General features: G+C 32.4%; 3 protein-coding genes across 3 annotated transcripts in view; 1 reads left to right on the top strand and 2 right to left on the bottom strand.

The window, feature by feature from the left end:
* Positions 1–26,217, bottom strand: part of LOC144544903 (uncharacterized) — a 51,342-nt gene extending 25,125 nt beyond the window's left edge. The window contains exons 1-3 of the mRNA XM_078293447.1: positions 26,063–26,217; positions 25,123–25,813; positions 4,384–4,491 (exon numbers count right to left, since the gene is read on the bottom strand). Of these exons, the coding sequence (XP_078149573.1) occupies positions 4,384–4,491; positions 25,123–25,760 (746 nt within the window). The 5' untranslated portion in view covers positions 25,761–25,813; positions 26,063–26,217. The remainder of the gene's footprint in view (positions 1–4,383; positions 4,492–25,122; positions 25,814–26,062) is intronic.
* LOC144544762 (zinc finger BED domain-containing protein RICESLEEPER 2-like) lies at positions 613–4,346 on the bottom strand. Its single transcript, XM_078293323.1, has 4 exons — positions 2,972–4,346; positions 1,461–2,179; positions 864–1,148; positions 613–684 (listed from the first exon to the last, which is right to left on the bottom strand). The coding sequence occupies exons 1-4, from the start codon at positions 4,344–4,346 to the stop codon at positions 613–615; spliced, it is 2,451 nt and encodes an 816-aa protein (XP_078149449.1).
* LOC144544761 (senescence-specific cysteine protease SAG39-like) lies at positions 9,773–14,690 on the top strand. Its single transcript, XM_078293322.1, has 3 exons — positions 9,773–10,193; positions 10,744–11,338; positions 14,510–14,690. The coding sequence occupies exons 1-3, from the start codon at positions 9,773–9,775 to the stop codon at positions 14,688–14,690; spliced, it is 1,197 nt and encodes a 398-aa protein (XP_078149448.1).
* Positions 26,218–27,938: the final 1,721 nt, after the last annotated feature.

Raw genomic sequence — 27,938 nt, 5'->3', positions numbered from 1 at the left:
AACTGTAATATATATATATATATATATTATAAAATTTATTTAATATATTAACAATATAAATATTAATTATATATTAATAATAATTATTAATAATAAAATATTAATTATATAATATTAATATGTTATAATATTATTATAATAATTATTTAATATATTAAGAATATAGGGTATTAATTATATAATTATATATTAATAATAATTATTAATAATAAGATACTAATTATATAATATTAATATATTAATAATAAATATAAAATATTATAATATTATTATAATAATTATTTAATATATTAACAATATAACATATTAATATATTAACAACATAAAATAATAATTATATAATTATTTATTAATAATAAGATTAATAAAAGGATATTAATTATATAATATTATTATAATTATTATTTAATATATTAACAATATAAGATATTAAGTATATAATTATATACTAATAATAATTATTAACAACAATATACTAATTATATACAAATAAAATATTATTATAATCATTCAAGTTAGACCACGAGGTGGAATAAAAGTTAAACCATCATGTGAGTTGGCTTAATTTAGGCCGGCCTAAAGATCAGCTTATGCTATCTTAGTCCAGCTCAATTAAGACATGTTTGGTGGAATAACGAGGTCTAAACTCTTTATTTCATCATTTAGGCCACAACCAAACATGACCTACACGTTTAAAGTAAATGAATGACTTTAAATATTGCTAAATGCTGGAAATTTTTCTTTCTGTTTGTGCTGGTACAGATTTCAATAAAACACTGCAAAATTAACAGTACACAAGCACAACAAGAGGAAGGTTGCTTACCATTACTGCATGCATTTGACAGCCAATTATGAGAGCACACCAAAGCTTCCAATGTCCTTGGACCCAATTGATGCACAACTTTTTCGAACCTCATAAATTGTTCTCCATACCACCTAATTTTATCATTATAGGTCGAATAAAAATGATTGACAGAAGCTGACTCAGAGGGTAGTGAAGAAACAGGGATAGCAAGAATATGACATGCTATCCTTGACAGAATTGGAAAATTTGATTTGTTATCATTCCACCATCTCAAAACATCAAAATCATCACCTCTGACATCCACAAGGCTTTCTTGCAAGTATCTCTTAACTTCTAACATTCCCTGATCATGTTTATATTCTAACTTAATGCAAAGGTTCCCAATAAATTTTTCAATTTCATCTCTGTCAGAGATGTGTTCCATAAAACAACGTTCCAAGTAGTTCGACTTGAATCTGGGATCCAATAGAGAGGCAACTAGCAATACATAATTGCAATCTTTTAAATAAATATCTGAAATTTTCATCAAGCAATCTAAAATTGTTTCTTGATGACAAATATTATGTATAACATGTGATAGCGCATCATGGATTTCAAAAACAATTTTCAAAAACAAGTTCGACGTGGGATATAGAGAGGAAGAGAGAATGCTAACTGCTTCATAAATTGGATTCTGAATTTCATCGATAAAACTATCCAAATCTTGCCAAACTCCCCAATTTTCCATTATAATTTCCCGATCTTTCCATAAAATTTTCAATAGTTCATTGAGCAACCCATCGTTAATGCAATGCATCTTGATTGTCCCAGCACCCCAAGTCAACCCATCATAAATTATTGGAGTTGTAAATGCAAGTACCTTTTTAGGAAGCTCCCAATTGTCTATGCATCTCTGTATTTGTGCAGTTATTGCCGAATCCTCCCAATTGGTTATGATCTTTATACCAATTGTTCTTCTGACCAAATTAAAATCATTATCAATGAAGTGTGCTGTAACACAGACATATCTGGGATCTTCTCCAACTAGATGGGCACTAAAGCAGACTCTTTCTAGGTGGGCTGAATTTACAAAGGTTTTCTCATGGAGATTTTTAAACATTTGTCTCTCTATTTGATAGAAACCTAGGCACTTTGTCTTAAAAGATGCCAGATCAACCGGAGTGTAGAATGGCTGAAGGTTTTTTGCCCATTCTATGAACCAAGTACTCTTCACAAAATGGAATGGAAGTTCACATGAGATTACCAGCTTCGCAAGCAACTCTTCGCATTCTATCTGATCATATACACAACTGTTGCTTCTCTTTGAGTGTTCAGAGAAAGCTTGATCAAGGCGTCTCCTCTCAATAATGTTTTCTAGGCCAGCCACAGAATTACCTGCTCCAAATCACAAGTAATATATAAATATATATATATATATATTAGTGTTAATTTATGTTTATTTCAAGTTTTATAAAAAGAACTCGTTTTATTTCATGTTATGTGTCTGGAAAAAAAACAATGTATACAAAGTGCACAAGAAAATTGATAATGAAATGTGGCTCTTATTTAAACTATATGAAATTATTTAAAGCGACCAGTATACATTCGTTGTTTATGATAATATATTATACAAGACCTCGACAAATTTGAATCATATATAGTTTTCTTTGCTTGCTATCTGTGCCACCAATTAATTATAATTAAAAACTCTTTTTACTGGTAAAGTAAAAGTGCAATAGAAAACAATAATTTTGGTATAACAGAACAGAAGAGCAGATAACTCTGTATATAAAGCCCTAATAAATTAATTTAATTTTTTAACAGCGGAATATGGAAATTGACTTCGCCTGACTACTAATAGTTCGAATAATTCAACAACAAAAATCAGGAAAGTGTTATGGGTAACCAAGATCAAAACTTTAAGATCCAGAAAAAACAGTGATATTTATCAACTGTCTAAAAGGAACTATCTAAAAGAAGAAGAGAAGTAGAGAATGCATGAACCAAAATAAGCTACAGAACTGTTATGGGCTATAACAGGTGTCAAATAAACCAGTACTCACTACTATAAAGAACTTAAGTTACAATTTGGGTCTGAAAGTTTAGTAGATATATAATCACAAGTAAATTGAGTAAACATCATATCAACATTTATAAAAAAAGAGAGTATATAAATGGATGCCATACCAGCACTACAACCAGCTCTTAACCAATTGTTGCAGCAAACCAAGACCTTGGACATCTCTGGGTCCACTGTAAGATAAAAGATCTCTGCAGTCATATCCTCCATAGGTTCTGAAGTAAATGAGACAGAAACAGGAATAGCAAGAATATCACGTGCCATCCTAGAAAGAATCGGGTACACTAATTCATTATCCTTCCACCAACCCAACACATCAAAATTCACATCTCCCTCTTCCACCCGACCTTTCAAATACTTTTTCAGCTCTGGTATTTGAGATAAACGGTCAAATCTGTATATCTCTGTACTCTCACTTTGATATTTATTGTACAAAATGCAGAAGGATTTAACAAAATCTTCTTCTTTCTCAATGAACTTCCCAATGAAGCGTTTATGGAATCTTAATTTGAACCGAGGATCCAACAATGAAGCAATCAGCAGTATACAATCACAACTAGCCAAATACTCATCCAAATTTTTTAGCGACCTATCAATAGCACCTTTAGTACCACCAGATAAAACAGGAGAGGCCTCTGACAGGACATCACTGATTTCAAAAACATATTTCAGAAGTAAATTTGATGTGGGAAATTCAAGGGAAGAGAGCATCACAGCCACATCATTTATTTTATTTAAAAGGGGAACAACTTCCTCCAATTTGCTCCATTCAATATTCATGTCAAATAATGCATTAATAACATTTTTGTAGGTACAAGCTTCATTTAAAATATTAAGATCAAAACCCAATACTCCTTCGTTAGAAAGCACAAATTCAAATTTACGAGCAAGATTATGTTGCTCTGCAATTTCGTTGAAATAGCACATTTTTTCTGGAAATTTATTCAGGTTATCCATCATTTCTATAATAGAAAATGACCTAATTCGAAAGTTGATGTCGTTAGCTATTGATTGAAAACAATCCAGAATGCACTCCACATCCAATGTCGTTGGACTGAACTTCTCTGCACGTCTAGTGTGATCATCTTTTGACCATGCAAAAACTTTATTACAAAGTCCCCAATCATTTAGAACTCTATCATAGTCAATTTTGTTTATTCCCCATATTCTTTTGTCCTCCAGAAACCCAATTATTGTTTTGAACAATTTGAAATCTTCATCAATAAAATGTGCTTGAACACATGAAAGAACTTCATCCTCATCTCTAGGATTATCAAATGACGCTATACTAAGGCTAACTTTAGAAGTTAGCTTGGTGATTTTCTCTTTCAACTGGGCTTTCTCTTTTTTATAAGAGGTGAGGCAGTCTTCTTCAACATCCCTCCGAGTTACATGGCTATACGATGGCTGAAGGAATCTTGCAAACTCTTCCAGAAAAGGATTCTCCACATGTTCCAACATGCTTTTGTTATCGATTACCATTTTCACAAAAAGCTCTCGGTTTTTTTGGGGATCATACTCCGATTGGTTCTCTCTGTTTCCAGAAAGTTCTGTGTTTATTGGTTGGACATATCCCAAATGGTTCTCTTGGCATCCAGAAGGTTCTGCGTTTATTTGTTGGAGATATCTCAATTGGTTATCTTTGTTTCCAGTAGGTTCCGTGTTTAAATGGTTCTCTCCCAAATTATTATCTTGGCATCCAGAAGGATCTGTGTTTGTTTGCTGGGAATTTCCCAAATGGTTCACTCTGTTTCCAGAAGAGTAAGATGGTAGAGTAGTTCTTGCATCCTTGTTTCGGGGCTCAGTACCACCACAACTTTTGAGATGTCGCCAAAGTTGAGACGTTCCGTGTTTCTTGCTATCGCAACTTAGGAGTTTTTCACAATTGTTACAGTTTGCCTTTTTACTACCATCAGGCAGTTCTACCTTAGTAAAACAATCCCAGACAGACCTTTTCTTTGGTGGTTTCTCTTGAGCCCTTTCTTTTCCTTTGTTCAACATACTATCAGAAATCTTTTTTTGCACGATGTTTGAAATGACAATGGAATTGCAACCTGTTCCATAAGTGATGTGAATCAAAATAAGAGCTACTTAGAGTACTGAATCATATTTGATTTACTAACTAATATGGCAAAATAAACTTTCATAATCATGTAGACAATAATTTGTACGCAAAGAACATTGGAAATCACCATATCCTTCTTGATTACTAGATCTAAGTTTCTTTACTACAATTCATAACTCGGAATCAAATTAGCAGTATAAACTAGCAAAAAGAAAAGAGATTACTGGACATACAGCTTTGGATTTGTACTGTGAATGTTATCTAATCCTTGGATCTATGCTGATGCAAATGGGCATGGATCTAGATGACAGCAACTGAGTTCATTGCAGAGAGAGATCTTCTTGGCTGTTCTTAACAAATCTGTGAGCATCAAATAAAAAATAAAATACCTGTGAGCCAAGATTTCACATACTTTGTTAAAACAAACCTGGTCAGATATGAGGTAGATACTTAAATTTGACAACAAAAAATAGAATGAGCTGACCTCACAACTGTAAAAGCACCGCATGGATCTCGCACATCACTCGATCTTCTTGGCTGTTCTTAACAAACTTGTTCTCTCTCTCTCTCTCTCTCTCTCTCTCTCTCTCTTTGCTTTTGGAAAAAAGAGTCGGAGGCAGAGGTTGGTGCCTGGTGCCAACGCTCTCTCTTTTTCAAAAGCTCTCAGTTTACTTTCCTTTTTCTTTTTCTTTTTTGAAAAAGCTCTCTCTCACTCTCACTGATTTTTTTTTTATTGGAAAAAAAAAACGCTCTCTCTCTTTTCGAGAAAGCCAGCTCGACTTTTAAAAAAAAAGAACACGGGACGGGAACTCTCTCTCTCTGTTTTTCTGTGGCGTATAGTTTGTATTTAGAAACGGGTTGGTCAGAAATCAAAATTGATGTAATATGTGAATGTGCCTAATTGGTTCAGAAGAAGACTTATTGGTCCATTTATTTTCAATTTCTTAACATTTTATCAACATAATTTGACCAATGTTCGGTTGCAGTTGCCGAATCACATCAAGATTCGGTTTAAATATTGAATCAAATTTGATAACATATTTAAAAGGATGCTACATGTTTTATTGTGCTTCTCTCTTTTTTTTTTTTTTTTTGAAGGATAGTTGGCCAATAGCCAGCTGTCGATATATTGAATAAGAAAAATTAATTTACATTTCCCAACTGGAGCTTTTTATCCCAACGATATATTGTGCTTCTCTTTTCATTGTTTTAATTAATGACTTTTTTATTTGAACTTCTTTATTTACCAGACTAATGCAAATATTTTAAGTACTATGGTGGTGTTTGGTTGTGGACTAAAGCTAAGGAGGCTTAAATTGATTATTTCAACTTAGTCCGGTCTAAATTATTAATGTTTCGTTGAGGTCTAAAGTTAAATCATTGTTTAAAGGAGAGAGGAAAGAAAAAAAAAAATATTTTCTTAAGCTCATCAATATTTTGGTGCGCTTAATTGTGAAACCTTTCATAATGAATACAAATGAAGAATCAAAAACAGTTATTTAATAATTGTGAAGTCTTTTGAGAAATAATGATATATAAATGTCACACATTATTTTATTTAATGATTTGACTTCGATAAGAAATAGAAGCATATATACTACGCATGCAATTAGAATATTTTAAAACTAAGAATTCTACGTTCAATGACTACGTAGTTTTTCTTTGATTTGTGGACAATGCATAATTATATGAATTTAAATATGTATTAAATATGACGCTCTGCGTTGCTTTTGGTTCATTCATTGAATTATTTTCTACTGTATAATTTTTCATATATTAAAAAAATGAGTTCAAAAAGAAGGGACAATATCAAGTAATATAGCAATATAAAATGCATGTTAGTAATAGTAGTATCATTAATTATTTGATCAAAAAATATATTTTTATTATATTTTCGAAAAAAAAATATATCTCAGTTACTAAAATGTTACTGTATTATATATTGCACTAACAATTTCAATATATACGGACGGTGCCAAATAAAGTTATATAACTACGCATTAATTATTATAAAATTCACTACAGATAAATTTATAAGTATCAATTATCTTAGAAAATAACAATATTTATAAAATAGTTGTTATATAGATTTTAATTTTAATAAGATAATCACGTGTTTTCTTATTCATACTTTTGCCCAATCGAATTGCGTCGTCATTGGATAGTTACCAGTGTTGTACATAATGGTATGTGATTGTTGGACGGACAGGATACCGTTCAGCGATTAATTGAGAATAATATAAAATAATCGGTCATAATTGAAACTAATTAGCTAATTAGTTAGAAACAAATTATAACGGCTTGGTAACCGCCAATGATTAATCGACCAATTAATCAGTCTAAATGGTTGTTTGTTACAACACTACTTATCACATGTCAAATGGATAAACGAAGGAAATTAATCAATTAACATATTATTGAGTAGGTAAAGTTACCGGAGAGTGATCATACCTACCATTTAAATAATTAGGTGCGGCCAGACTTTCAGTGTGAAAGAAAGTAAAGAACTAAACACATCAATTATTTAATTATTATTACCTAGCAAAAGCTTAAAACACACCACTAACTCTCTAAATACTATTTAATATAGACTCTGGTGGCTGGTACGGGACAAGTTCCAAGGGCATGTAATGAGCTAAGGGGATGGCCTCTTCAAGGAGAGGTAGCCATTCTTTAATTCCCTGCTGGATCCTGACTTTAACATTTCCTGTCTAATAAGAAAGTAATGATTTAATTTGGAGAATTAAAGTTCTAGCTGTTTTAACAACACAATTATTGAAACAACTATCGTTCCGATATTTCTATAGAGTCCAACAGACGGCACAAAGAACAATTAGGAAACAAATTCGATACTATATAAAGTAGACAAGTTACAAGCAAAAATAAAAATGGGCTGCTTTTAAGTCGTACATGCATCTAGCTTTGAAGTTGTGCTTTCGAGGCAAAACAAAGTTTGGTCCCACTAGTTGTAGTCCGATTGCAAGACAATCTCTGCTCACTTTATTTAATCAAATCTTGATATACATCCATCTTTTGATTTTTTTTTTTTTAATAGCTAGCACGACTATTAAAGCATACAAATCTCGTATATAGGCCGGCCACGTTTATTTTATTTTTTTTTCCAACCTAAAATGTAGTAAGTTGAACATTACAAGAACTATTTAGCTAAATGCTTGTGCAAAATAATTATGTTCCGAGTAAACTACATCATATAAGTCCAAATTAAATCATATTGTCATATAATAATAGTTTTGCTCTATCCGTAACATTCATCTGTCTAGACTATATATAATTCAAATAAATATATGTCATAACCACAATCAAAATATGTTGTTCTTTCTATGATATCATAACAACTATCACATCAATTACAGTCGGATTTAAGAAGATGAAAAGTGCGGTGATAGTTTTTTCAAAACAGTATGTCTCACATGCATTCAATCATGAAGGAGGTATGGACTAAAATATATGTGAGGTAGTATTTATATGAACTCAAATGTGATTGATTTGGTACGTTGACGATGGATGGAGTGGCTTAATTTGTTGGAAGCTGATTTTATTCTTTTGTTCGGTAGTTCCTCTCTTCGGAAACACTTTGGTCTAAGATGATAAAATATTAATGTTTGTTGTTTGTCCTTTACTTAGTGGCAGATTAATATATTATTCCTCTCTTGAGAGCTCCTAAATACAAGCCTGGTTTTGTTCACTTTTTATTTAATTTTTAAGTTTCTTGAATAAATGGATTGAAAGCCTCCTGATGTTTTCAGTTATGCTTCTGGGACTTATTAAACTGACATTATGGCTTCTTTTAATTAAAAAATGGTGGAATTACAGCTTCTCATTGTTTTACATTGTTTGAGGTTTTGTATATTATTTAATTGGAACAAAATTATTTAACTATAATTTTGTGGATTAACAAACTACAGGATGAAAGAAAGTCAATGGGGCGCTCGATCTCAAGTAGATTATTCAAAATCATATTGTTACTTGTACATCAGAACGAACATTGATAATGCCAAAAGCAATGATCGATCCAACTAACAAATCCAGTTTTGACCAAAAATAAATTGATAAAGTCCCAAAAATAAGTATTGTTTCTTTTTTGTAAAAAGGAACAAAATTTGAAGGGATAATTAATTAACTCCAATTAATATTTATCGTATGAAATTTCTCAAAATTAAGTCAGACAGTGTATATTGTTAATAAATAATGAAGGCGCCACCATCTCAAAGTCAGGAACCAACTTTATGAAGTTTAATTTTCTTGATTCCAATTTAATCCACGATGATGAGCCACACATGTCATACATTAATTTTATCCGTAAATATTCTTTGATGTATATGATTGTAAAAGATTTTATTATGTGTCTATTTCTGGATAATTTGTGGAGTTTCTCCTTTCTTAAATTAAAACAAATTTTTAATGAAATATTTCGTAATTTCATGTGTCTGACTATTGAAAATTAAGCTGAAAGTAATAGATGGTGTGCAGTATGTATGAGAAAAATAGTAGTAGTTATTTTGTTGTGCATTTCGATTGGTTTTAATTATTAATTTATTCTACATTCCAGTGCAGTTTGCTATTTTTCATATATTTTGTTTGTTCCAAACAAGTGAAAAAAATAGTTGTGGAAGGTCTTTTTCGTCCATTGTATTTGAATATAGTTGGATTGTGAATATTTAATAAAGGAAGCAACATGGTTAAGCAGAGACCATGTGCCATGAACGAAAATGACATGAGGTGGAAACATCTATATAAGGGATTGTTGTTCTATAATCGATCCAATCTCACAAGCATATTAAGTCTCCTACTTTCCTAGCTAACTCTGTATAATATATTTGTAATGGCTACCTTCCCAACCACTATTCTACCCTTATATTCTGTTCTACTTCTCTTCGGGGCCCTAGTTTTTGTTGCCGCAGTTGAGGATCCATTGTTGTCGGCTTATGAGAAATGGATGAGTGATTTTGGACGTGTCTATGGTAGTGACACTGAAAAACAACATCGTTTTGAGGTGTTTAAGGCAAACTTTGAATTTATCGAGTCGACGAACAAGCAACCCGCTATGACATATACTTTGGGCCTCAATGAGTTTGCAGACCTTACTAATGAAGAGTTTGTGAAAAAGTACGTTGGGTTCAAGAGCCCTAGCGGTTCGAAAAAGGCCACTCCATTCAAGTATGCAAATTTGACCGCAGCTCCTACTTGCGTCAATTGGCGAACTTCTGGTGCTGTAACTCCCGTGAAGGATCAACGCAATTGCAGTGAGTTAAAGCTAGATTCATGCACTTGTCATGTTTTTACATAATTACTTCATTGATTCAAAACTGAGAATTTGAGATAATGATTGCTTAAATCCTTCAAAAATGTAAACTAGGGAAGGGGACCTCTATCTCTGTAGCTCGTTTGAGTTTTCAGACTACACCAATATGTCTTCTTCTAGATTTAAATCCCAGCTCCTAAAAATAAAATTTAAGGAAGTGACAAGTGCATAACTTCTACAGCTAATTATCAAGTTTTGATCACTTTTGTTTGCAAATTTTCCTAAATGAAGATATATTTTTTTTGTAACTAAAAGAAACATGAATTGGCAATGACTTGTGATGCATTCCACCCCAGGATTGTAAGATCCCGGACCTTATTTTTCTTATCGGTGGGTGTATCTTGATTTTGTCCATTCCATTTTTTTCAGTTATGTCTTTTGAAAACTTGCATACTTGTATAGATGTAAAGAAACTTCAATATTCTCTGGATGAAATAATGTATCAAAATCATAGACGGAATGAAGAACTTTTATAAATGCTCAAAATGCAGGTAGTTGCTGGGCATTTTCTGCCACCGGTGCAATGGAGGGTATAAACAAAATCAAGACAGGAACATTGTTGAGCTTATCCGAGCAAGAGCTACTGGACTGTGATTTTTGGTGCTCTGCATGTAATGGAGGATCCATGTACTATGCCTTTCAATGGGTGATTTGGAATGGCGGCATAACGACCGAGTCAGACTACCCTTATACTAGTGGTTCCACTGGTTCAGCGGGCTCCTGCAACTATCCTAAGACCTACGACTATGCAGTTTCACTCTACTCATACCAAGACCTAACGCGTAATTGTGAGTCTTGTCTCAGGAATGCTGCAGCAAACCAGCCTATATCTGTTATCATCGATGCAAGTGGCTCTGCTTTCCAATTCTATAAAAGTGGTATTTTCACGGGGCCATGTGGGACCAATCGAGACCATTGCGCCTTAGTAGTTGGATACGGCCCTTGCTCAACTGGCACACCCTATTGGCTGGTGAAGAATTCATGGGGCACTTCATGGGGGGAGTCTGGCTACATCTGCATGCAGCGAAATGTCGCTAGCACTGCAGGCCTGTGTGGTATCGCCATGGAGCCCTCCTACCCTCTAATGTAAATTTGACACGAATAATTTGTTTCGTAAAACACACGTGATCACTTGCTTGTGGATTTAATAATGACATATTATCATTTTGTTGTGCTTACTCGGGAGCACACTATATATATTTGTTGCATGTATCTTGAATAATAATATACTTCTGTGAATTCAGAAAAACAAATGTTAAATTGAGAGTTCACTTCTGACTTATTTCTCCTACCAGAAATGGCATGTTAGATCTGACTTAATTTTCATGTCTTACGTTGAAGATGCATTTGTTGGTTTTGCTAACACAGATCACAGATCCTGATCTAACACAGAAGTAGGAACAAATCAATCTGGACAACTATTGACGGGACCACAGATCGTGATCCCTACCTGAAGTGCCATTATCTAAATTAGCACAACAATTTCAATTGTAAAGAGGTTTCAAAAACTGTTATAGTACGTATTGAATATGACGTTTCCATACCAACCAAAATTAATTATATATATATATATATATCATTAATTGTCGTTAAAATTGGTAGTTGTCGGACTCTCTTCTTGTGGGAGACATAACAAATATAACGAATAACTTCCACAAAAATCACACCCTTTTAGTACAGTGTTTCACAAAAATGGATCTGCTTTTAAGTCGTACATGCATCTAGCTTTGAAGTTGTGCTTACGAGGCAAAACAATGTTTGGTCCCACTAGTTGCAGTCCGATTGGAAGACAATCTCTGCTCACTTTATTTAATCAAATCTTGATATACATCCATCTTTTGATTTTTTTTTTTTTTTTTTTGAATAGCTAGCACGACTATTAAAGCATACAAATCTCGTATATGGGCCGGCCACATTTTTTTTTTTTTTCCAACCTAAAATGTGGTAATTTCAACATTACAAGAACTATCTAGCTAGCTAAATGCTTGTGCAAAATAATTATGTTCCGAGTAAACTACATCATAAGTCCAAATTAAATCATATTGTCATATAATAATAGTTTTGCTCTATCCGTAACATTCATCTGTCTAGACTATATATAATTCAAATAAATATATGTCATAACCACAATCAAAATATGTTGTTCTTTCTATGATATCATAACAACTATCACATCAATTACAGTCGGATTTAAGAAGATGAAAAGTGCGGTGATAGTTTTTTCAAAACAGTATGTCTCACATGCATTCAATCATGAAGGAGGTATGAATTAAAATGTGAGGTAGTATTTATATGAACTCAAATGTGATTGATTTGGTACGTTGACGATGGATGCATGGAGTGGCTTAATTTGTTGGAAGTTGATTTTATTCTTTTGTTTGGTAGTTCCTCTCTTCGGAAACACTTTGGTCTAAGATGATAAAATCTGTTGTTTGTCCTTTACTTAATGGCAGATTAATATATTATTCCTCTCTTGAGAGCTCCTAAATACAAACCTGGTTTTGTTCACTTTTTGTTTATTTTATAAGTTTCTTGAATAAATGGATTGAAAGCCTCCTGATGTTTTCAGTTATGCTTCTGGGATTTATTAAACCGACATTATTGCTTCTTTTAATTAAAAAATGGTGGAATTATAGCTTCTCATTGTTTTACATTGTTTGAGGTTTTGTATATTATTTAATTGAACAAAATTATTTAACTAGAATTTTATAGATTAACAAACTACATGATGAAAGAAAGCCAATGGGACGCTCGATCTCAAGTAGATTATTCAAAATCATATTATTACTTGTACATCAGAACGAACATTGATAATGCCAAAAGCAATGATCCATCCAACTAACAAATCCATTTTTGACCAAGAATAAATTAATAAATTCCAAAAACTAAGTGATGTTTATTTTTTGTAAAAATTCACAAAATCAGAAGTGATAATTAATTTAAACTCCAACATCATTCTCAAAATTAAATCTGACACTTGTTCATTGTTAACAAACAATGAAGGCGCGCACTATCTCACACAGTCAGGAATTAGAATTAGAATTAGAATTCTTAATTTGATAATATCGTTTGTTCATTAATTAGAATTATAATTCCTAAATAAAAATATTTAAAAATTTAATTAAAATTAGCATGAGACTAATTACATAAGAGTAAATAAGAGAAATTAACTTGTAACAGTTGAAAGGTAAATAAGATAAATTAAAATCTTCAAAGATAAATAAGAAATTATCCCTACCCAATAAAATTTGGTAGAAAGGCTAATATGGTCTTAAAAAATGGTGAACATAGTGACTTCCTTGTCTCCTTTTGATATTGAGATGTCAATTCATGCATATTTAATTAGGCTTGCCCCGCCATGTTCTTTGTTCTGGCTTTTTTTTTCCACCAAACCCCAAAAACTAGCCCACTGAGGAAAGCACATATCGCAGTACTAATTTGTAATGGAACACTTATTTATTATTACAATTCTTAAGCCGTTTAGTCACAAAAAAATTGAAATAACAATGAAACTTCTGCAGAATGGTTTGATAAACCTTATAAGGAAGAACTACAATAATAGTCTATAACACTTATTTAATTAGGTCTGTTATATTTTGATTTTATTGGGACAAGACTGACACATTGACCAGTGATGAGTTTACTGGAATTGATTTTATCTGAGGAGATTTAGGGAGAAATTTAGATTCAGCTACAGTAATAGTCTATAGCAGCGGCAAGAAAAAAAAAAATGCACCTCTATTAAACACAATCAGGGCCGTAGATTTGATTGGTGGGCTTGAAGTAACAGAATTCAAATATTGGGCTTTTCTGCATTTCTCTAATTTTATTAATTTTGGGGAACAAAATTATAAATGTACGGGCCTTTAGTAATTGTTCACTAATTCTGCCCCCATTATGCACACTTAACGGTCGCTTTGCACTTTGCGCACAAACTCTTTTTGTTTTCATCATTTTAAACTGTAATAAATAAAAGTAATGCCTTCATATATATTTGATCATTTTTTTTTATATAATTGTAATGTATCCTGTTAATTTCTTATAAAATTTCACTACAACTGTGACTAAGTTTTTATTAATAATGCTTTCACCGAGTAAGAGACATATCAAAAGGTTAATTAGCATAGGCTTAGGTATGAAACCATCTATAAATCAGATACAGTATCGCCTTTTCAAATGGAAACAATTTCCCTTCTAATTGCTGTGCGGGCTGTGATTAATCTGGGTAAAGCCAAGTGTGTTTTTGCACTGATACAGAATTACTAGCTGGGACGTTCAGGCTACCGAAGATGCTGCAACAAATTCAGGCAGCGGATTGGAGAGCTTATGCCGAGCTAATCCAGGTTGCTACATTGCTATGAGATCACCCGGACTACTGTTGCACTCAGATTCCAAGAGAGGAAAATCAAAGAGCAAACCAATTGGCAAATTCAGCTAGAATCAATCAGTTCACATATATAGGATATACATATCCTCTCTTTCAGGATAGATGAAAGCTTTCAGTTTTTTTGCCAGTATAGGCTTCACAGCTCAGATGTTGAATATCTTGATATCTTGATGTATTAGGCTGAGTTTGTAATGCACTTTTACTGGTAAATGATGATGCCTACGGGCTAGTAACCAAAAAAAAAAAAAAAAATTAGCATAGGCTAACCACTCCTATAAATTAAATATTAATAAAGCAACTACTATAAGAGGAGGGATCCACTTACAACATTTATAAGTTACAACGTCTTACAACAATTCGGTTTTGCAATTTTAAAAGTCCAAACAATCGATCCAAACCGTTCAACATTATATCTATATTAAAATATGTTTGGAGATAAAAATTTTTATTTTTTTGAATTTTTTTACTATTTATTTTACAAAACTGTTGTTTTTCAGTGGTATAGAATTATATAAAAATAGCAGTTTTTTAAAATACTTAATAAATTGTAAAAAAATTAAAAAAATGTAAAATTTTATGTCCAGGTATATTTTAATATAGATATCATATTGAACGGTTTGATCGATTGTTTGGACTTTAAAATTCGCAAAACCAAATTGTTATAAGATGTTATAACTTATAAATGTTGTAAGTGGATCCCTCCTCCTACTATAATTCAATATATTTTCATATGATAAGTAACAAAAAATTATTTACTTATGCAAATGAAATTCAAGAGCACGTACGTAATAAAATTTAGTTTGGCGAAAAAAGGACCTAAATTATTATGAAGCCTACATTAATTATAACAATGAAGACTATAAAGGAAGTTCATCGGATACACTAGTGTCCTCTTTGAATCTACGCAAGCGGATTGTTTTCAGATGACAAATTCAAAATGTTGACTTCATGACACGAATTGTGTGTACATACAAATTTTTAAAATTTTCAAAGTGATTTCCTATGCTGGTCAATTCACCATATTTCAAACTAAATTGAAGGTTCGGGTAGTGTCATAAATATTCCTGTATAGTCAATTTACACTTTTGTGCCTCTTATATAATGTTTGACTTAGTCAAAGCCGACAAGATCTTTAATTGAATAAAGGTCTGGCATGTGGGACCTATCAGGCAGAGAGATGAAGCTGATTCGGAGAAGAATGAAACTCATTGGCGAACAGGGGTCCTTCAGTCAGAGAGATATATAGAGCGCCGGTTTCATTGACTTGGGTGCACTTGGAGTACGCGAACCAAATATTTGTTTGTGTGAGCCACTTGCACGACGAAGAGATGAAATTTTTGTTGAAGTCCTCAACGGTGTTTTTCTTGTCTTAATCCGGTGCTAGTCACTAGTGGAAAAAATAGCATCAGAATCGGTTATATACCCATATTAGTAACGGAATACAATCGTTCCTGACCAGGGCGATACAGATACAAAGCTTAATCTGGATCGGTTATTCAACCGATCCTAAAAGTTAGTATCTGGATCGGTTGTTGTAAAAAAGAAATATTAATCTCATACTGCGGTCCATCTGCAATTATAAAACACGACTAACACGTGGTCACATCCTAATTGATACTATCAGGATCGGTTCTAAGCTAGGAACCGATCTTGATACTTTATAATTAGGATCGGTTCCTAGATTACAACCGATCCAGATAGTATCAGGATCGGTTCTAAGCTAGGAACCGATCCTGATACTTAATAATCAAGATCGGTTCCTAGCTTAGAACCGATCCTGATAGTATCAGGATCGGTTCCTAGCTTAGAACCGATCCTGATAGTATCAGAATCGGTTCTAAGCTAGGAACCGATCTTGATAGTGCATGACCTGTGATTTTATTAGTTTTTAGTATCGGTTTTAGTTTTAAAACCGATCCAAATAGGTATTAGTATCGGTTGGTTAGTACACCCGATACAGATAGACCGATCCTGATTCCAGTTTTTCCACTAGTGAGTAGAGCCGCGATATTTCCTCATAAAGGCTTTTGGTGAAACATATTTATTCAAAATAAACAACAAACATCAGGGACTGCATCCCGGGTCCCTCAATTTACATATTTAATATTATTGTTTTAAATTTATCTTTTTTAATGATATATATAAAATTAGCAAAAAAATAATGAGTTTGTTGTTGAATAAGGAGTTTGTTTTATTTTCAAAAAGATACATTTTAAGCAACTACATTAATCTGGAAAGAGAGCCAAGGTAATAAAAAAAATGTGAACATAGTTAGAAGTGTTCATCGGTCCGGTTTAATCGGTTTCTTAACATAATTGATAGGATTTAGATTAAACAGTTCAGTTTCTTCGGTTAAATGGATCGGTTTGTTTCATTTTAAAATTGGCTTAATTATTCGATTTGGTTCAGAAATTTTTATAACTAGTTAGACCAAATTAATCAAAATTTTCAAATTCATTCTCTAACCGAACAAAATATTTAAAAAAAATTCAAAAATTATAACATAATGTATATTGCTTGGATCGGTTTAACACCAGTTAGACCAAACCAAATAAATTTTTTAAATCCATCTTAAATTTTTTTTTAAAATTAATAAAAAATATTTATGTTTATGATTAATCTTCTTATCGATTCAACTGAAAAAACTGAAATTTAGTTCGGCTTGATTTTAATTCGATTAATAAATTTATTTCGAAGAGTTCAGATGTATTTTTAAAAACCTAAGAAAATTTTAATTTACCTATCTTATTTCAATTTTAATCGAACATAGCGACTTTCTTAATATCATCCTTTTACCCAGGACAGAGAAAGAAAATAAACATTTGTCTTGTGACATTTGAGATGTTAATTCATGCATATTTTGCTCTTGACTTTTTTTCTTTTTTGTTTTTGTTTTAGAAAACGACTTTAGGCTTGCGTTTAGTTGGTGAAAAAGTCTTACAAATTCCTAATTTTGGAAATAGAATTGACGTTCTTCTTAAATCATCTAATCGGAATTCAAAATCAAACTGAGACTACTGGAATTTATTTTTTATTTGATGAGATTCAGGGAATTTGTCTATTAACACAAACAATACCTTCATCTTTTAAATTTCTTATATAATTAATAATTGTATGCTGTTAAATTTCTAATAATATTTTCTAATATTGTGGCTAATTTTTTTTTTTAATATAATGCCTTCACTGCAGTAAGAGACGGATTTAGTTTATTAATAATTAGTGCTTCCACCTCTATAAACTAAAAATTCAAAAAGTGACCACTATAATTCAAAATATTTTCATTTTATAAGTAAAAAAAGTTATTTCATTTAGAGCAAGTTGAAAATAGTATTTAGAGTACTATATTTATTAGTTTGATGAATAAATGGCTTCAAAGAAAACCTTCATTAAATAAAAAAAGGAAAAGCCCCTCTAAGCTAATTGGAAAAGATGAAATTTTTTGACAATCAAATTATGTCAATAAAATCTTTAGAAATAGAAAAGAAATGGACCAATTGGCGGACCCTCTTAATTTCATTAGATTAGGCGCATATTATTTTCTCTTTTTTTGAAATTAATAAATGAAATCTTTGGGACCGCACAATGTAAGAAATTGCAATGTTTTCTCAAACATTTTGCTGAAAAATGTAAGGAAATAAATTGTAAACAATCACTCTGTAGTAACTTGTGCTAAGAGAACAATTTCATGCATAAGCTTACAATAATAAATTTCACAGTTCCACACAATTGTGCCCCAAAACTTTTTGTGTGGGCCATTTGTACACATAACGACAAATAGAAGTTTTATAAATTATAATTTATTTCTTAAATTGAAATAAGTACAACAAAACCAAATCATTTGAAGGAGGACTTGGGGCGTTAATTCTTGTTGATATTTTATTCTTCAGATTCGTCTGATTTTTCTGATTCTCCTAATTCGTCTGATTCGTCTGATTCTCCTGATTCTCCTGATTCGTCTGATTCGTCTGATTCTTCTGATTCTTCTGATTCTATTGGTTCTTTTGTAAATATTTTTTTTTTCTTAATTTCATCTTGGATATCCTTCTTCTCATTGAGCTCTGAAAAGATTAGCTCACCAACTAGTTGTTTCCTAAACAAGTCAATGTCATCCTGCCAAGTTGAATACATCATATATAAATACAATGAACAATAATTTATTTCTTCTATGCAAATTGCAAGATAAACCATTTTAAAGATTAATAGTGTACCTGTGTGAATTCAGTAGCAAGCTTTGATCCATCCCATAATTTCATGTATTTGAGTGCATATAGACCACAAGAACACCTAAAACACCAATTGGGATACTCAATCAAATGATATAATATCTACGGAAATCAAATGAACAATTAAGGATGTAAAATATCATACCCGTCTTTTTGTTGTGGTAAATTCGAAATAACAGATATAGGCCAATTAAGTACGTTGATCTTTGGTCTCCATATTGGTAGAGTACCTTGGGAATCAAGTGCAGCATCAATACACACTTGAATTCCTAATCTCTGAATGGAAAAATGCAAATATATGATAATCATTACATAGTATGATAGAATATGCGAGCAATACTTATTTGAGAAAAGATATACCAGCTTATGAATTGTTTCTTTGTAAGTAGCGCCCTCTGAGTTCAAGGAATTTAATATCTGGAATTGCTCCTTTGAAGCATTGAAAACCCCAACAAACCAATGGTTTTGTTCGAAAATTGGCAAGAACACCTACAAATTATGAATGCGAGTTCCAACTAATAAGAATTGAAAGTTGTAATGTGTAGCTCATATACTAATGAAAATTACCAGTTCATTTTGAAGGAAATCCTTCCCCTTCTCGATGATGTATTTCTTTCTTTCATTTATTGATGATCCACGTAACTCCAATAGCCCAGTATCAAATGTGCTAAGTATCAGGATTTTACCCAATGTACTTCCTTGATTGTTCATGATACCAATATAGCAGTTGATAACCTGTGAAATTTATTCATTTGTAATTAAGAGTGGAATATAATGATTGAAACTTGAGAAAGTGGACAATCAAATATCGTAAATATTGTGCTTAGTAGCGCCTTTGGCCAACATTTGGTATGAATGCCAGTTAGGCATTTAACTATACAACTATCCATGATTAAATTTAAGCTTAAAAATTAAGAACACAATTTGATTCAATTGCCCAGAATTATACAACTGGTAAATGCGATAACATAATAAATCAAGGAAATGGAAAACAAGGAGCAAAACTATTAGAACTATTGTTGCATTATGGAACTGGACCCCACCAAGCATTGCTGAGATAGAAGGTTTCTCATTATACATATATAACACAAACGTACCTCATCAGGAATCCATTTGTCTTTTGTATTTTTTTCTGGAAAAATGAGGTAGTACCACCAGCTAGGACTCCATCTGTCAATTGGTTCGATGAGACACTGCATGTTCTCAGCAGTCAATTTGGCATCACCTATGGCTACTATTTCTTCTGACATTCTTCCACTCAAGTCATACTTAAGAAACCTTATGGACCAGAAGTCACAGGCTCGTAATGGGCATTTGTATGATGGTGGAATGTGCTTCTCTACCAAGTCAATTGCTGCCTTCTTTTGCGTAAATTTCTCTTAATTTTATTCATCAGAAGAAAATGGCCAATAATCAACTAAACTGGATGAATAATTATTGCATCAACAAAAATATTGTGTTGTTACATAATCAAATAATTGGGATCAAGCAAGGGCACTTCACGATTCATATTTCCATTACAGGAATCCAATTATAGACCATTTTTTTTTTCAAACGTCCATTATTGGTATGTAGCAGCTGGCCCAGACAAAACAAATAAAGATTTTAAATCTAAAAGGTAAGTAGAGCTTTTTCGCTTTTGGGTTGGAACAAATATTTTTTTAAATAAAGATGAAAATAGTTGTCCACAATAACCGTCTATTAGAAAATTTAAATTACAAAGTTATGCTCTACACGTTCAAAGTAAATGAATGACTTTAAATATTGCTAAATGCTGGAAAGATTTCTTTATATTAATAGAAGTTGTGCTGGTACAGGTTTCAATAAAACACTACAAAATTAAAATTATACAAGCATAACAAGATGAAGGTTACTTACCATTACTGCTTGCATCTGACAACCAATTATGAGAGCACACCAAAGCTTCTAATGTCCTTGGACCCAATTGATTCGCAGGTTTTCCGAACCTCATCAAATTATTTTCTGGGTTCCAACGAAATTGATCAAAAAAAGCTAACTCGGAGGGTAGTGAAGAAACAGGGATAGCAAGAATATGACGTGCTATCCTTGAAAGAATTGGAAAATTTGATTTTTTATCCTTCCACCATCTCAAAATGTCAAAATCATCACCTCTGACATCCACACAGCCTTCTTGCAAGTATGTCTCAAGTTCTAACATTCCCCAATCATGTTTATTTTTTAACTTAATGCATAGGTTCCCAATAATTTTTTCAATTTTATCTCTATCAGTGATGTGTTCCTTATAACAACGTTCCAAGTAGGTCAATTTGAATCGGGGATCCAATAGAGAGGCAACTAGCAATACATCATTACAATCTTTCAAATAGCTGTCTGAAACTTTCATCAACCAATCTAAGAATTTTCCTTTATCGTATTGATTATTTGTATAGAAAACTACATGCGATAGCGCATCATAGATTTCAAAAACAATTTTCAGAAACAAGTTTGATGTGGGATATTGAGAGGAAGAGAGAATGGTAACTGCTTCATAAATTGGTTTCATAAGTTCGACAGCACTTTCTACTTCATTCCAATTTTCACATAAAGGGAACCTCTCATTATAACCTTTATATGCATAAAAAACATCTTTGTATGCAAGTGCATTAGATAACATATTCAATGTAGTGTCCCACCTTCTATGATCATCAAGTTGAAGAATTTTAGGTTCAATAGCAGGTTGATTAATAGGATGCATCGCCATCGGATCTTCTACAAAGAATTTTATCATCTTCCTTGTAGATTCAAATACTGTTTTCAGTTCATTCCTTATAAAGTTCAATAGTTTATTGAACAACCCATCGATAATGCAATGCAACTTGATTGCCCCAGCACCCCAAGTCAACCCATCTAAAATTTCCTTGGTAGACTCAATATTTATTGTTTGATTAGTTGTAAATGCAAGTACCTTTTTAGGAAGCTCCCAATTGTCCATGCATCTCTGTACTTGTGTAGTTATCTCCCAAGGCGTCAAATCGGTTATAATCTTTATACCAATTGTTCTTCTGACCAAATTAAAATCATTATCAATGAAGTGTGCTGTAACACAGACATAATCGGTGGGGTATCCTCTTGCTAGGTGGGCACTAAAGCAAACTCTTTCTAGGTGGGCTGAATTTACCAAGGTTTTCTTATGGATATTTTTAAACCTTTGTCTCTCTGTTTGATAGAAACCTAGGCACTTTGTCTTAATATATGTCACATCAACCGGAGTGTACAATGGCTGAAGGTTTTTTGCCCATGCTATGAACCAAGTACTCTTCACAAAATGGAATGGCAGTTCACATGAGATTACCAGCTTAGCAAGCAACTCTTGGCATTCTATCTGATCATATACACAACTATTACTTCTATTTGAGTACTCAGAGAAAGCTTGATCAAGGTGTCTCCTCTCAATAATGTTTTCTATGCCAGCCATAGAATTACCTGCTTCAAATCACAAATAATATATAAAAATATATATTAGTGTTAAATTCTATTTATTAATTTCAAGTTATCTAAAAAGAACTATGTTTATTTCATGTTATGTTCTAAGAAAAAACAATGTATACAAAGTGCACAAGAATATTGATAATGAAATGTGGCTCTTATTTAAACTATATGAAATTATTTACAGCAACCATACATTCGTTGTTTATGATTATATTTTATATAAGACCTCGACACATTCATGCATTTGAATCATATATAGTTTTCTTTGCTTGCTATATGTGCCACCAATTAATTCTAATTAGAAACTCTTTGTACTAGTAAAGTAAAAGTGGAATTGGGATTGGTCACTTGGTTGGAGAATCAAAATCGGGTGAATCGGTCAAAATCGTCTGAATCGGATCGGAAACTCGGATATTTTTGACAAAAGCTTGTTTTGTACTAAAAATAATAGAAAAAAATTGATAAATAAAATAGTTTTGGTTTCTAAATGAAATAAATATATAGAAGAAAAATAGAGGAAGAAAATCAAACAGAGGGGGGTAGACAAGATGAAAAAACAAACATAAAAATTGCAAAATATTGTGGAAATGGATGGCTCCAATGAAGACCGAAATGGAGACAAGAAGTAAAAATTAAATGCAACGCTTAATATGTCTTAAATCTTGTAGGTGGCCCCATCTCTCAATAAGAGTGTTTTCGTTGCTTGGTTCATAATGGACCAACTACTTTTTCTATCTATGTACTTCAAGGCTTGTACACCGAGTCCATTTAAGATGTGTCTATTGGCCTTTCTTCTCCACAGGTGCCAATCTTCTTTCTTCCCAAATCGACTACGCTTTCTTCCGATAAACCCAAATTGACGCAAATAAAAGGCAGAATTGGCTTATCTTGGAGAGAACCGCCTCCAAATCACCACTATTTAATCTAGTTTTTCTATGAAAAATTGGTGACCGTGTAACTCGGTCAAAAATCGGATGGGCATCGTCTGATTCCGGTCCGACTCGGCCGAGTTTGCATACTATGCAGATTACTCAATATATGAAGCCCTAATAAATGACTTTAATTTTTTAACAGCAGAATATGGAAATTGACTTCGCCCTGACTATACTAATAGTTTGAACAATTCAACAACAAAACTCAGGAAAGTGTATTTATCAACTCTCTAAATTTTAAGATCCGAGAAAAACAGAGTGCTATTTATCAACTCTCTAAATGGAACTATCTAAAAGAAGATGAGGAGAAGAAATTGCATGAGCCAAAATAAGCTACAGGAACTGTTATAGGCTGTAGCATGTGTCAAATAAATAAGTACTCCATCACTATTGTAAATAACTTATAGCATGTGACAAAGTAAATCAAGTAAACATCATATCAACAACTATTAAAAAAAAGGTATATATATGGATGTCATACCAGTAGTTCGACTAGCTCTCAACCAATTGTTGCAGCAAACCAAGACCTTGGACATCTCTTTGTCCACTGTAGAACGAAAGATCTCTTTAATAATATCTTCCTCATATTCTGTTTCTGAAGTAAATGAGATAGAAACGGGAATAGCAAGAATATCACGTGCCATCCTAGAAAGAATCGGGTATTCTAATTCATTATCCTTCCACCAACCCAACACATCAAAATTCACATCTCCCTCTTCCACCCGACCTTTCAAATACTTTTTCACTTCTGGTATTTTAGATAAACCATCAAATTTGTCTATCTCTGTGCTCTCACGTTGATATTTATTGTACAAATTGTAGAAGGATTTATCAAAATCTTCTTCTTTGCTAATGAACTTCCCAATGCAGCGTTCATGGAATCTTAATTTGAACCGAGGATCCAACAATGAAGCAATCAGCAGTATATAATTACAACGAGCCAAATACCCATCCAAAAATATTTGGGACTTTTGAATAGCATCTTTGATACCACCAGATAAAACAGGAGAAGCCTCTGATAGGACATCAGTGATTTCAAAAACATATTTTAGAAGTAAATTTGATGTGGGAAATTCATGGGAACAGAGCATCACAACCACATCATTTATTTTATTTAGAAGGGGAACAACTTCTTCCACTTTGCTCCATCCTACATTCATGTCAATAAATGCGCAAAGAACATTCTTATAGGTACAAGCTTCATTTAAATTATTGAGATCAATACCCAGTACTCTTTTGTTGGTAAACACAAATTCAAATTTACAAGCAAGATTATGTTGCGCTGCAATTTCGTTGAAATAGCACATTTTTTCTGGAAATTCATTCAGGTCATTCATCATTCCTCTAATAATCTCTATGTCTGATGCAATTTCATAGTAGATATTAAAAGCTATTGAACGAAAACACTTCAGAATGCACTCCACATCCAATGTTGGACTGGACTTCTCTGCATATATTGTCAAAATTCCTTCTGTTGACCGTGCAAAAACTTTATTGCGAAGTCCCCAATCATTTAGGACTCTCTCATAATCATTGTACTCCACAAGCCCTATTATTCTTTTGAACAACTTAAAATCATTATCAATAAAATGTGCTGCAACACATAATATTATACTTCGGTCTTTTTTATTATAGAAGTCTGCCAGACTAAGGCTGACTTTAGAAGTTAGCTTGGTGATTTTCTCTTTCAACTGGGCTTTCTCATTTTCATAAAAGGTGCGGCAGTCTTCCTCAACATCCTTCCGAGTTACATGGCTATACGATGGCTGAAGGAATCTTGCAAACCCTTCCAGAAAAGGATTCTCCACATGTTCCAACATGGTTTTGTTATTTATTACCATTTTCATGAAAAGCTCTCGATTTTTTTGGGGATCATACTCCGATTGGTTATCTCTGTTTCCAGAAAGTTCTGTGCTTATTTGTTGGACATATCCCAAACGGTTCTCTCCCAAATTATTCTCTTGGGATCCAGAAGGTTCTGCGTTTGTTTGTTGGAGATATCCCAATTGGTTCTCTCTGTATCCAGAAGATTCTATGTTTATTTGTTGGACATATCCCAAATGGTTCTCTTCTAAATTTTTCTCTTGGGATCCAGAAGGTTCTGTGTTTGTTTGTTGGAGATATCCCAATTGGTTCTCTCTGTATCCAGAAGATTCTGTGTTTATTTGTTGGATATATCCCAAATGGTTCTCTTCTAAATTTTTCTCTTGGGATCCAGAAGGTTCTGTGTTTGTTTGTTGGAGATATCCCAATTGGTTCTCTTTGTTTCTAGAAGAGTAAGATAGTATAGTAGTTCTTGCATCCTTGTTTTGGGGCTCAGTACAATCAACACTTTTGAGATGTCGCCAAAGATGAGATGTTCCATTCTTGCTATCTCCACCTAGGAGTTCTCCACAATTGTTACATTTTGCCTTCTTACTACCATCAGGCTGTTGTTCCTCAGTAAAACTATTCCAGATTTTAGACCTTTTCTTTGACGGTCTCTCATGAACCTTTTCTTTTCCTTTCTTCAACATACTATCAGAAATCTTATTTTGCACAATGTTTGACTTGATAACTGAATTGAAACCTGTTTCATATATAAGTGATGTAAATCAAAATACTAGCAACATAGATTGACTGAATCACATTTGATTTAATAATTAATATGGCGAGATGCACTTTAATTATCATCTAGACGTTAATTTGTATGTAAAGAACATTGGAAAGCACCACATCTTTCTTGATCACTAGATCTAAGTTTCTTTAGTACAATTCATATGAAGCAGAATCAAATTATCAGTATAAACTAGAAAAAAAAAAAGATTGATGGACATACCACTTTGGATTTCTACTGTGAATGTTATATGAAGCAAAAGGGCATGGATCTAGATGACAGCAACAGAGTTGATTGGAGAGAGAGACATCTTCTTGGATATTCTGTAACCATTAAAAAAAAAACAGAGAGAAGCATCTTAGTTGTTATTTTTTCCCAAGTGAAACTTGAGATCCAGGCTATCCAGCAGAAGGCTAAAAAATCAATACTTGATTTTGACAAAAGCAGAGAAAAAAATAATCCAAATTTTTTTGGCTAAATGAAATAAAATTAATAGATATCTCCAAATAATATTGTGTACTTGATCTTGCATTTCATTTTGGCTAAATGAAATAAAATTTTGCTACTATAATATAATTGATGTTATAAATTAACCTTTACACGTCTCTTACAACGGTGAAAGCATTATTAATAAAAAAAAATAGCTGCAGTATTAGAAAATTTTATAAAAATTTAACAGGATGCATTAATTTCATTCATTAAAATTTTCAATGACGAAAACAGAAAAAAGTTTATACAAAGCGACCGTGAAGTGGGCATAATGTAGGGGAGTGCAAACGGATCGGATAGTGGTAAAATCATATCCGTATCCAATTTTATTTTTAGGATAAGGATAAAGATAAGATATTAGACAGATACGTATAGATACCGATTAGATATCTGTAAATATATACATAAATATTTACATAATATATATAAATTATATAGTATATATCTACTATTTGAATATGGATAATTAAAATTCAAAATCATATTTGTGTATGTATCTACACGGATATTGGTCCGTATTTAATTTTCGAATATGGATCTAAATATGAATGAACGAAGAATATGCGATCCGTTTACACCCCTTGCATAATGGGCCAGATATTAATTGTTGCCTACTTGCATTTATTCTCTCTGCAGCATTTCTCCACTACATACCAGCACCAATACATACCACTGATACCAGCACCAAGGCAAATCTCTCTCTTCTTTTAAGAAACATAGCAGTGGCTGTTCAGGATGATAAATATCTCTCTTTCTCTCTCTATTTTTCTGTGGAGTATGGTCATGTTGTATTATGAAACGGGTCGGGAAAATGATGGAATATGTGCCTAATCTAACTTCCGAGGATTTAATTTGAGCCCCAAGATAGCGCGCTAATCAGTGTTATTAAAACCGGATCGGACCGGATGGTTCAACTAAAAAAAACCGGACCCGGTTACCAATTCGGTTTGGTTCACTGAAAGGACCGTTTATGCTAGGGGTGTAAACGGATCGGATATTATCCGATAAACGGATCCGAATTCAAAAAATTACCTAAATTATCCGATCCATATCCATATCCAAGACTATCCGTATCTGAAATTTTTTAATGAATAAGGATACGGTAAGACTTTTAACTATCCGTATCCGACTGTTTACATTTTTAAATCACAACAAATATGTTATATGTTCTTAAATTGATTTATTAAATTGCATATTGTACAAATAATTTATTAAATTGCATATAGATATATATATATTTTGATAAACAATATAACACGATAACATAATTAATTATTGACTAATATTTTAGTAACATAATTATTGACTAATATATTTTGATAAAAAATTATAATGAATACGGATACAGTAAGACCACTATCCGATCCGTATCCGATAGTTTACACCCCTAGTTTATGCAATTAAACCAGTAAAATCCGGTTCAATTGACCGGTTTTTATAAAAAAAAACACGGCTAAACCATCCGGTTTTGTGCACTTTGTACTTTTCTTTTGTTTCTCTTCTTTCGATTTGGTTTTTTTTTTTTTTTAAGATGCACTTCTCCGGATGCATAGCTTGTAACTTTTAGTCAATCTAAGAAATTTATACATCAGCTTTAGTTATAAATTTA

The sequence above is a fragment of the Carex rostrata genome, chromosome 27 (assembly GCF_964058835.1).
Source record: "Carex rostrata chromosome 27, lpCarRost1.2, whole genome shotgun sequence".
Lineage (NCBI taxonomy): Eukaryota > Viridiplantae > Streptophyta > Magnoliopsida > Poales > Cyperaceae > Carex > Carex rostrata.
The sequence above is the reverse complement of the archived record's forward strand: the minus strand, read 5'-3'. Positions and strand labels throughout refer to the sequence as shown.

Bases quoted from the DNA above. Each gene is read 5' to 3' on its own strand.
- LOC144544762 (XM_078293323.1), bottom strand. From the start codon at position 4,346: ATGGTAATCGATAACAAAAGCATGTTGGAACATGTGGAGAATCCTTTT. The intron at 2,180-2,971 runs GTATGGCATCCA...GATTTGGAGCAG, and splicing joins AAGAGCTGGTTGTAGTGCTG to GTAATTCTGTGGCTGGCCTA. The intron at 1,149-1,460 runs GTTAGCATTCTC...AAACATGATCAG, and splicing joins AGAATCCAATTTATGAAGCA to GGAATGTTAGAAGTTAAGAG.
- LOC144544761 (XM_078293322.1), top strand. From the start codon at position 9,773: ATGGCTACCTTCCCAACCACTATTCTACCCTTATATTCTGTTCTACTT. The intron at 10,194-10,743 runs GTGAGTTAAAGC...CTCAAAATGCAG, and splicing joins GAAGGATCAACGCAATTGCA to GTAGTTGCTGGGCATTTTCT. The intron at 11,339-14,509 runs GTAAATTTGACA...GCACTGATACAG, and splicing joins GAGCCCTCCTACCCTCTAAT to AATTACTAGCTGGGACGTTC.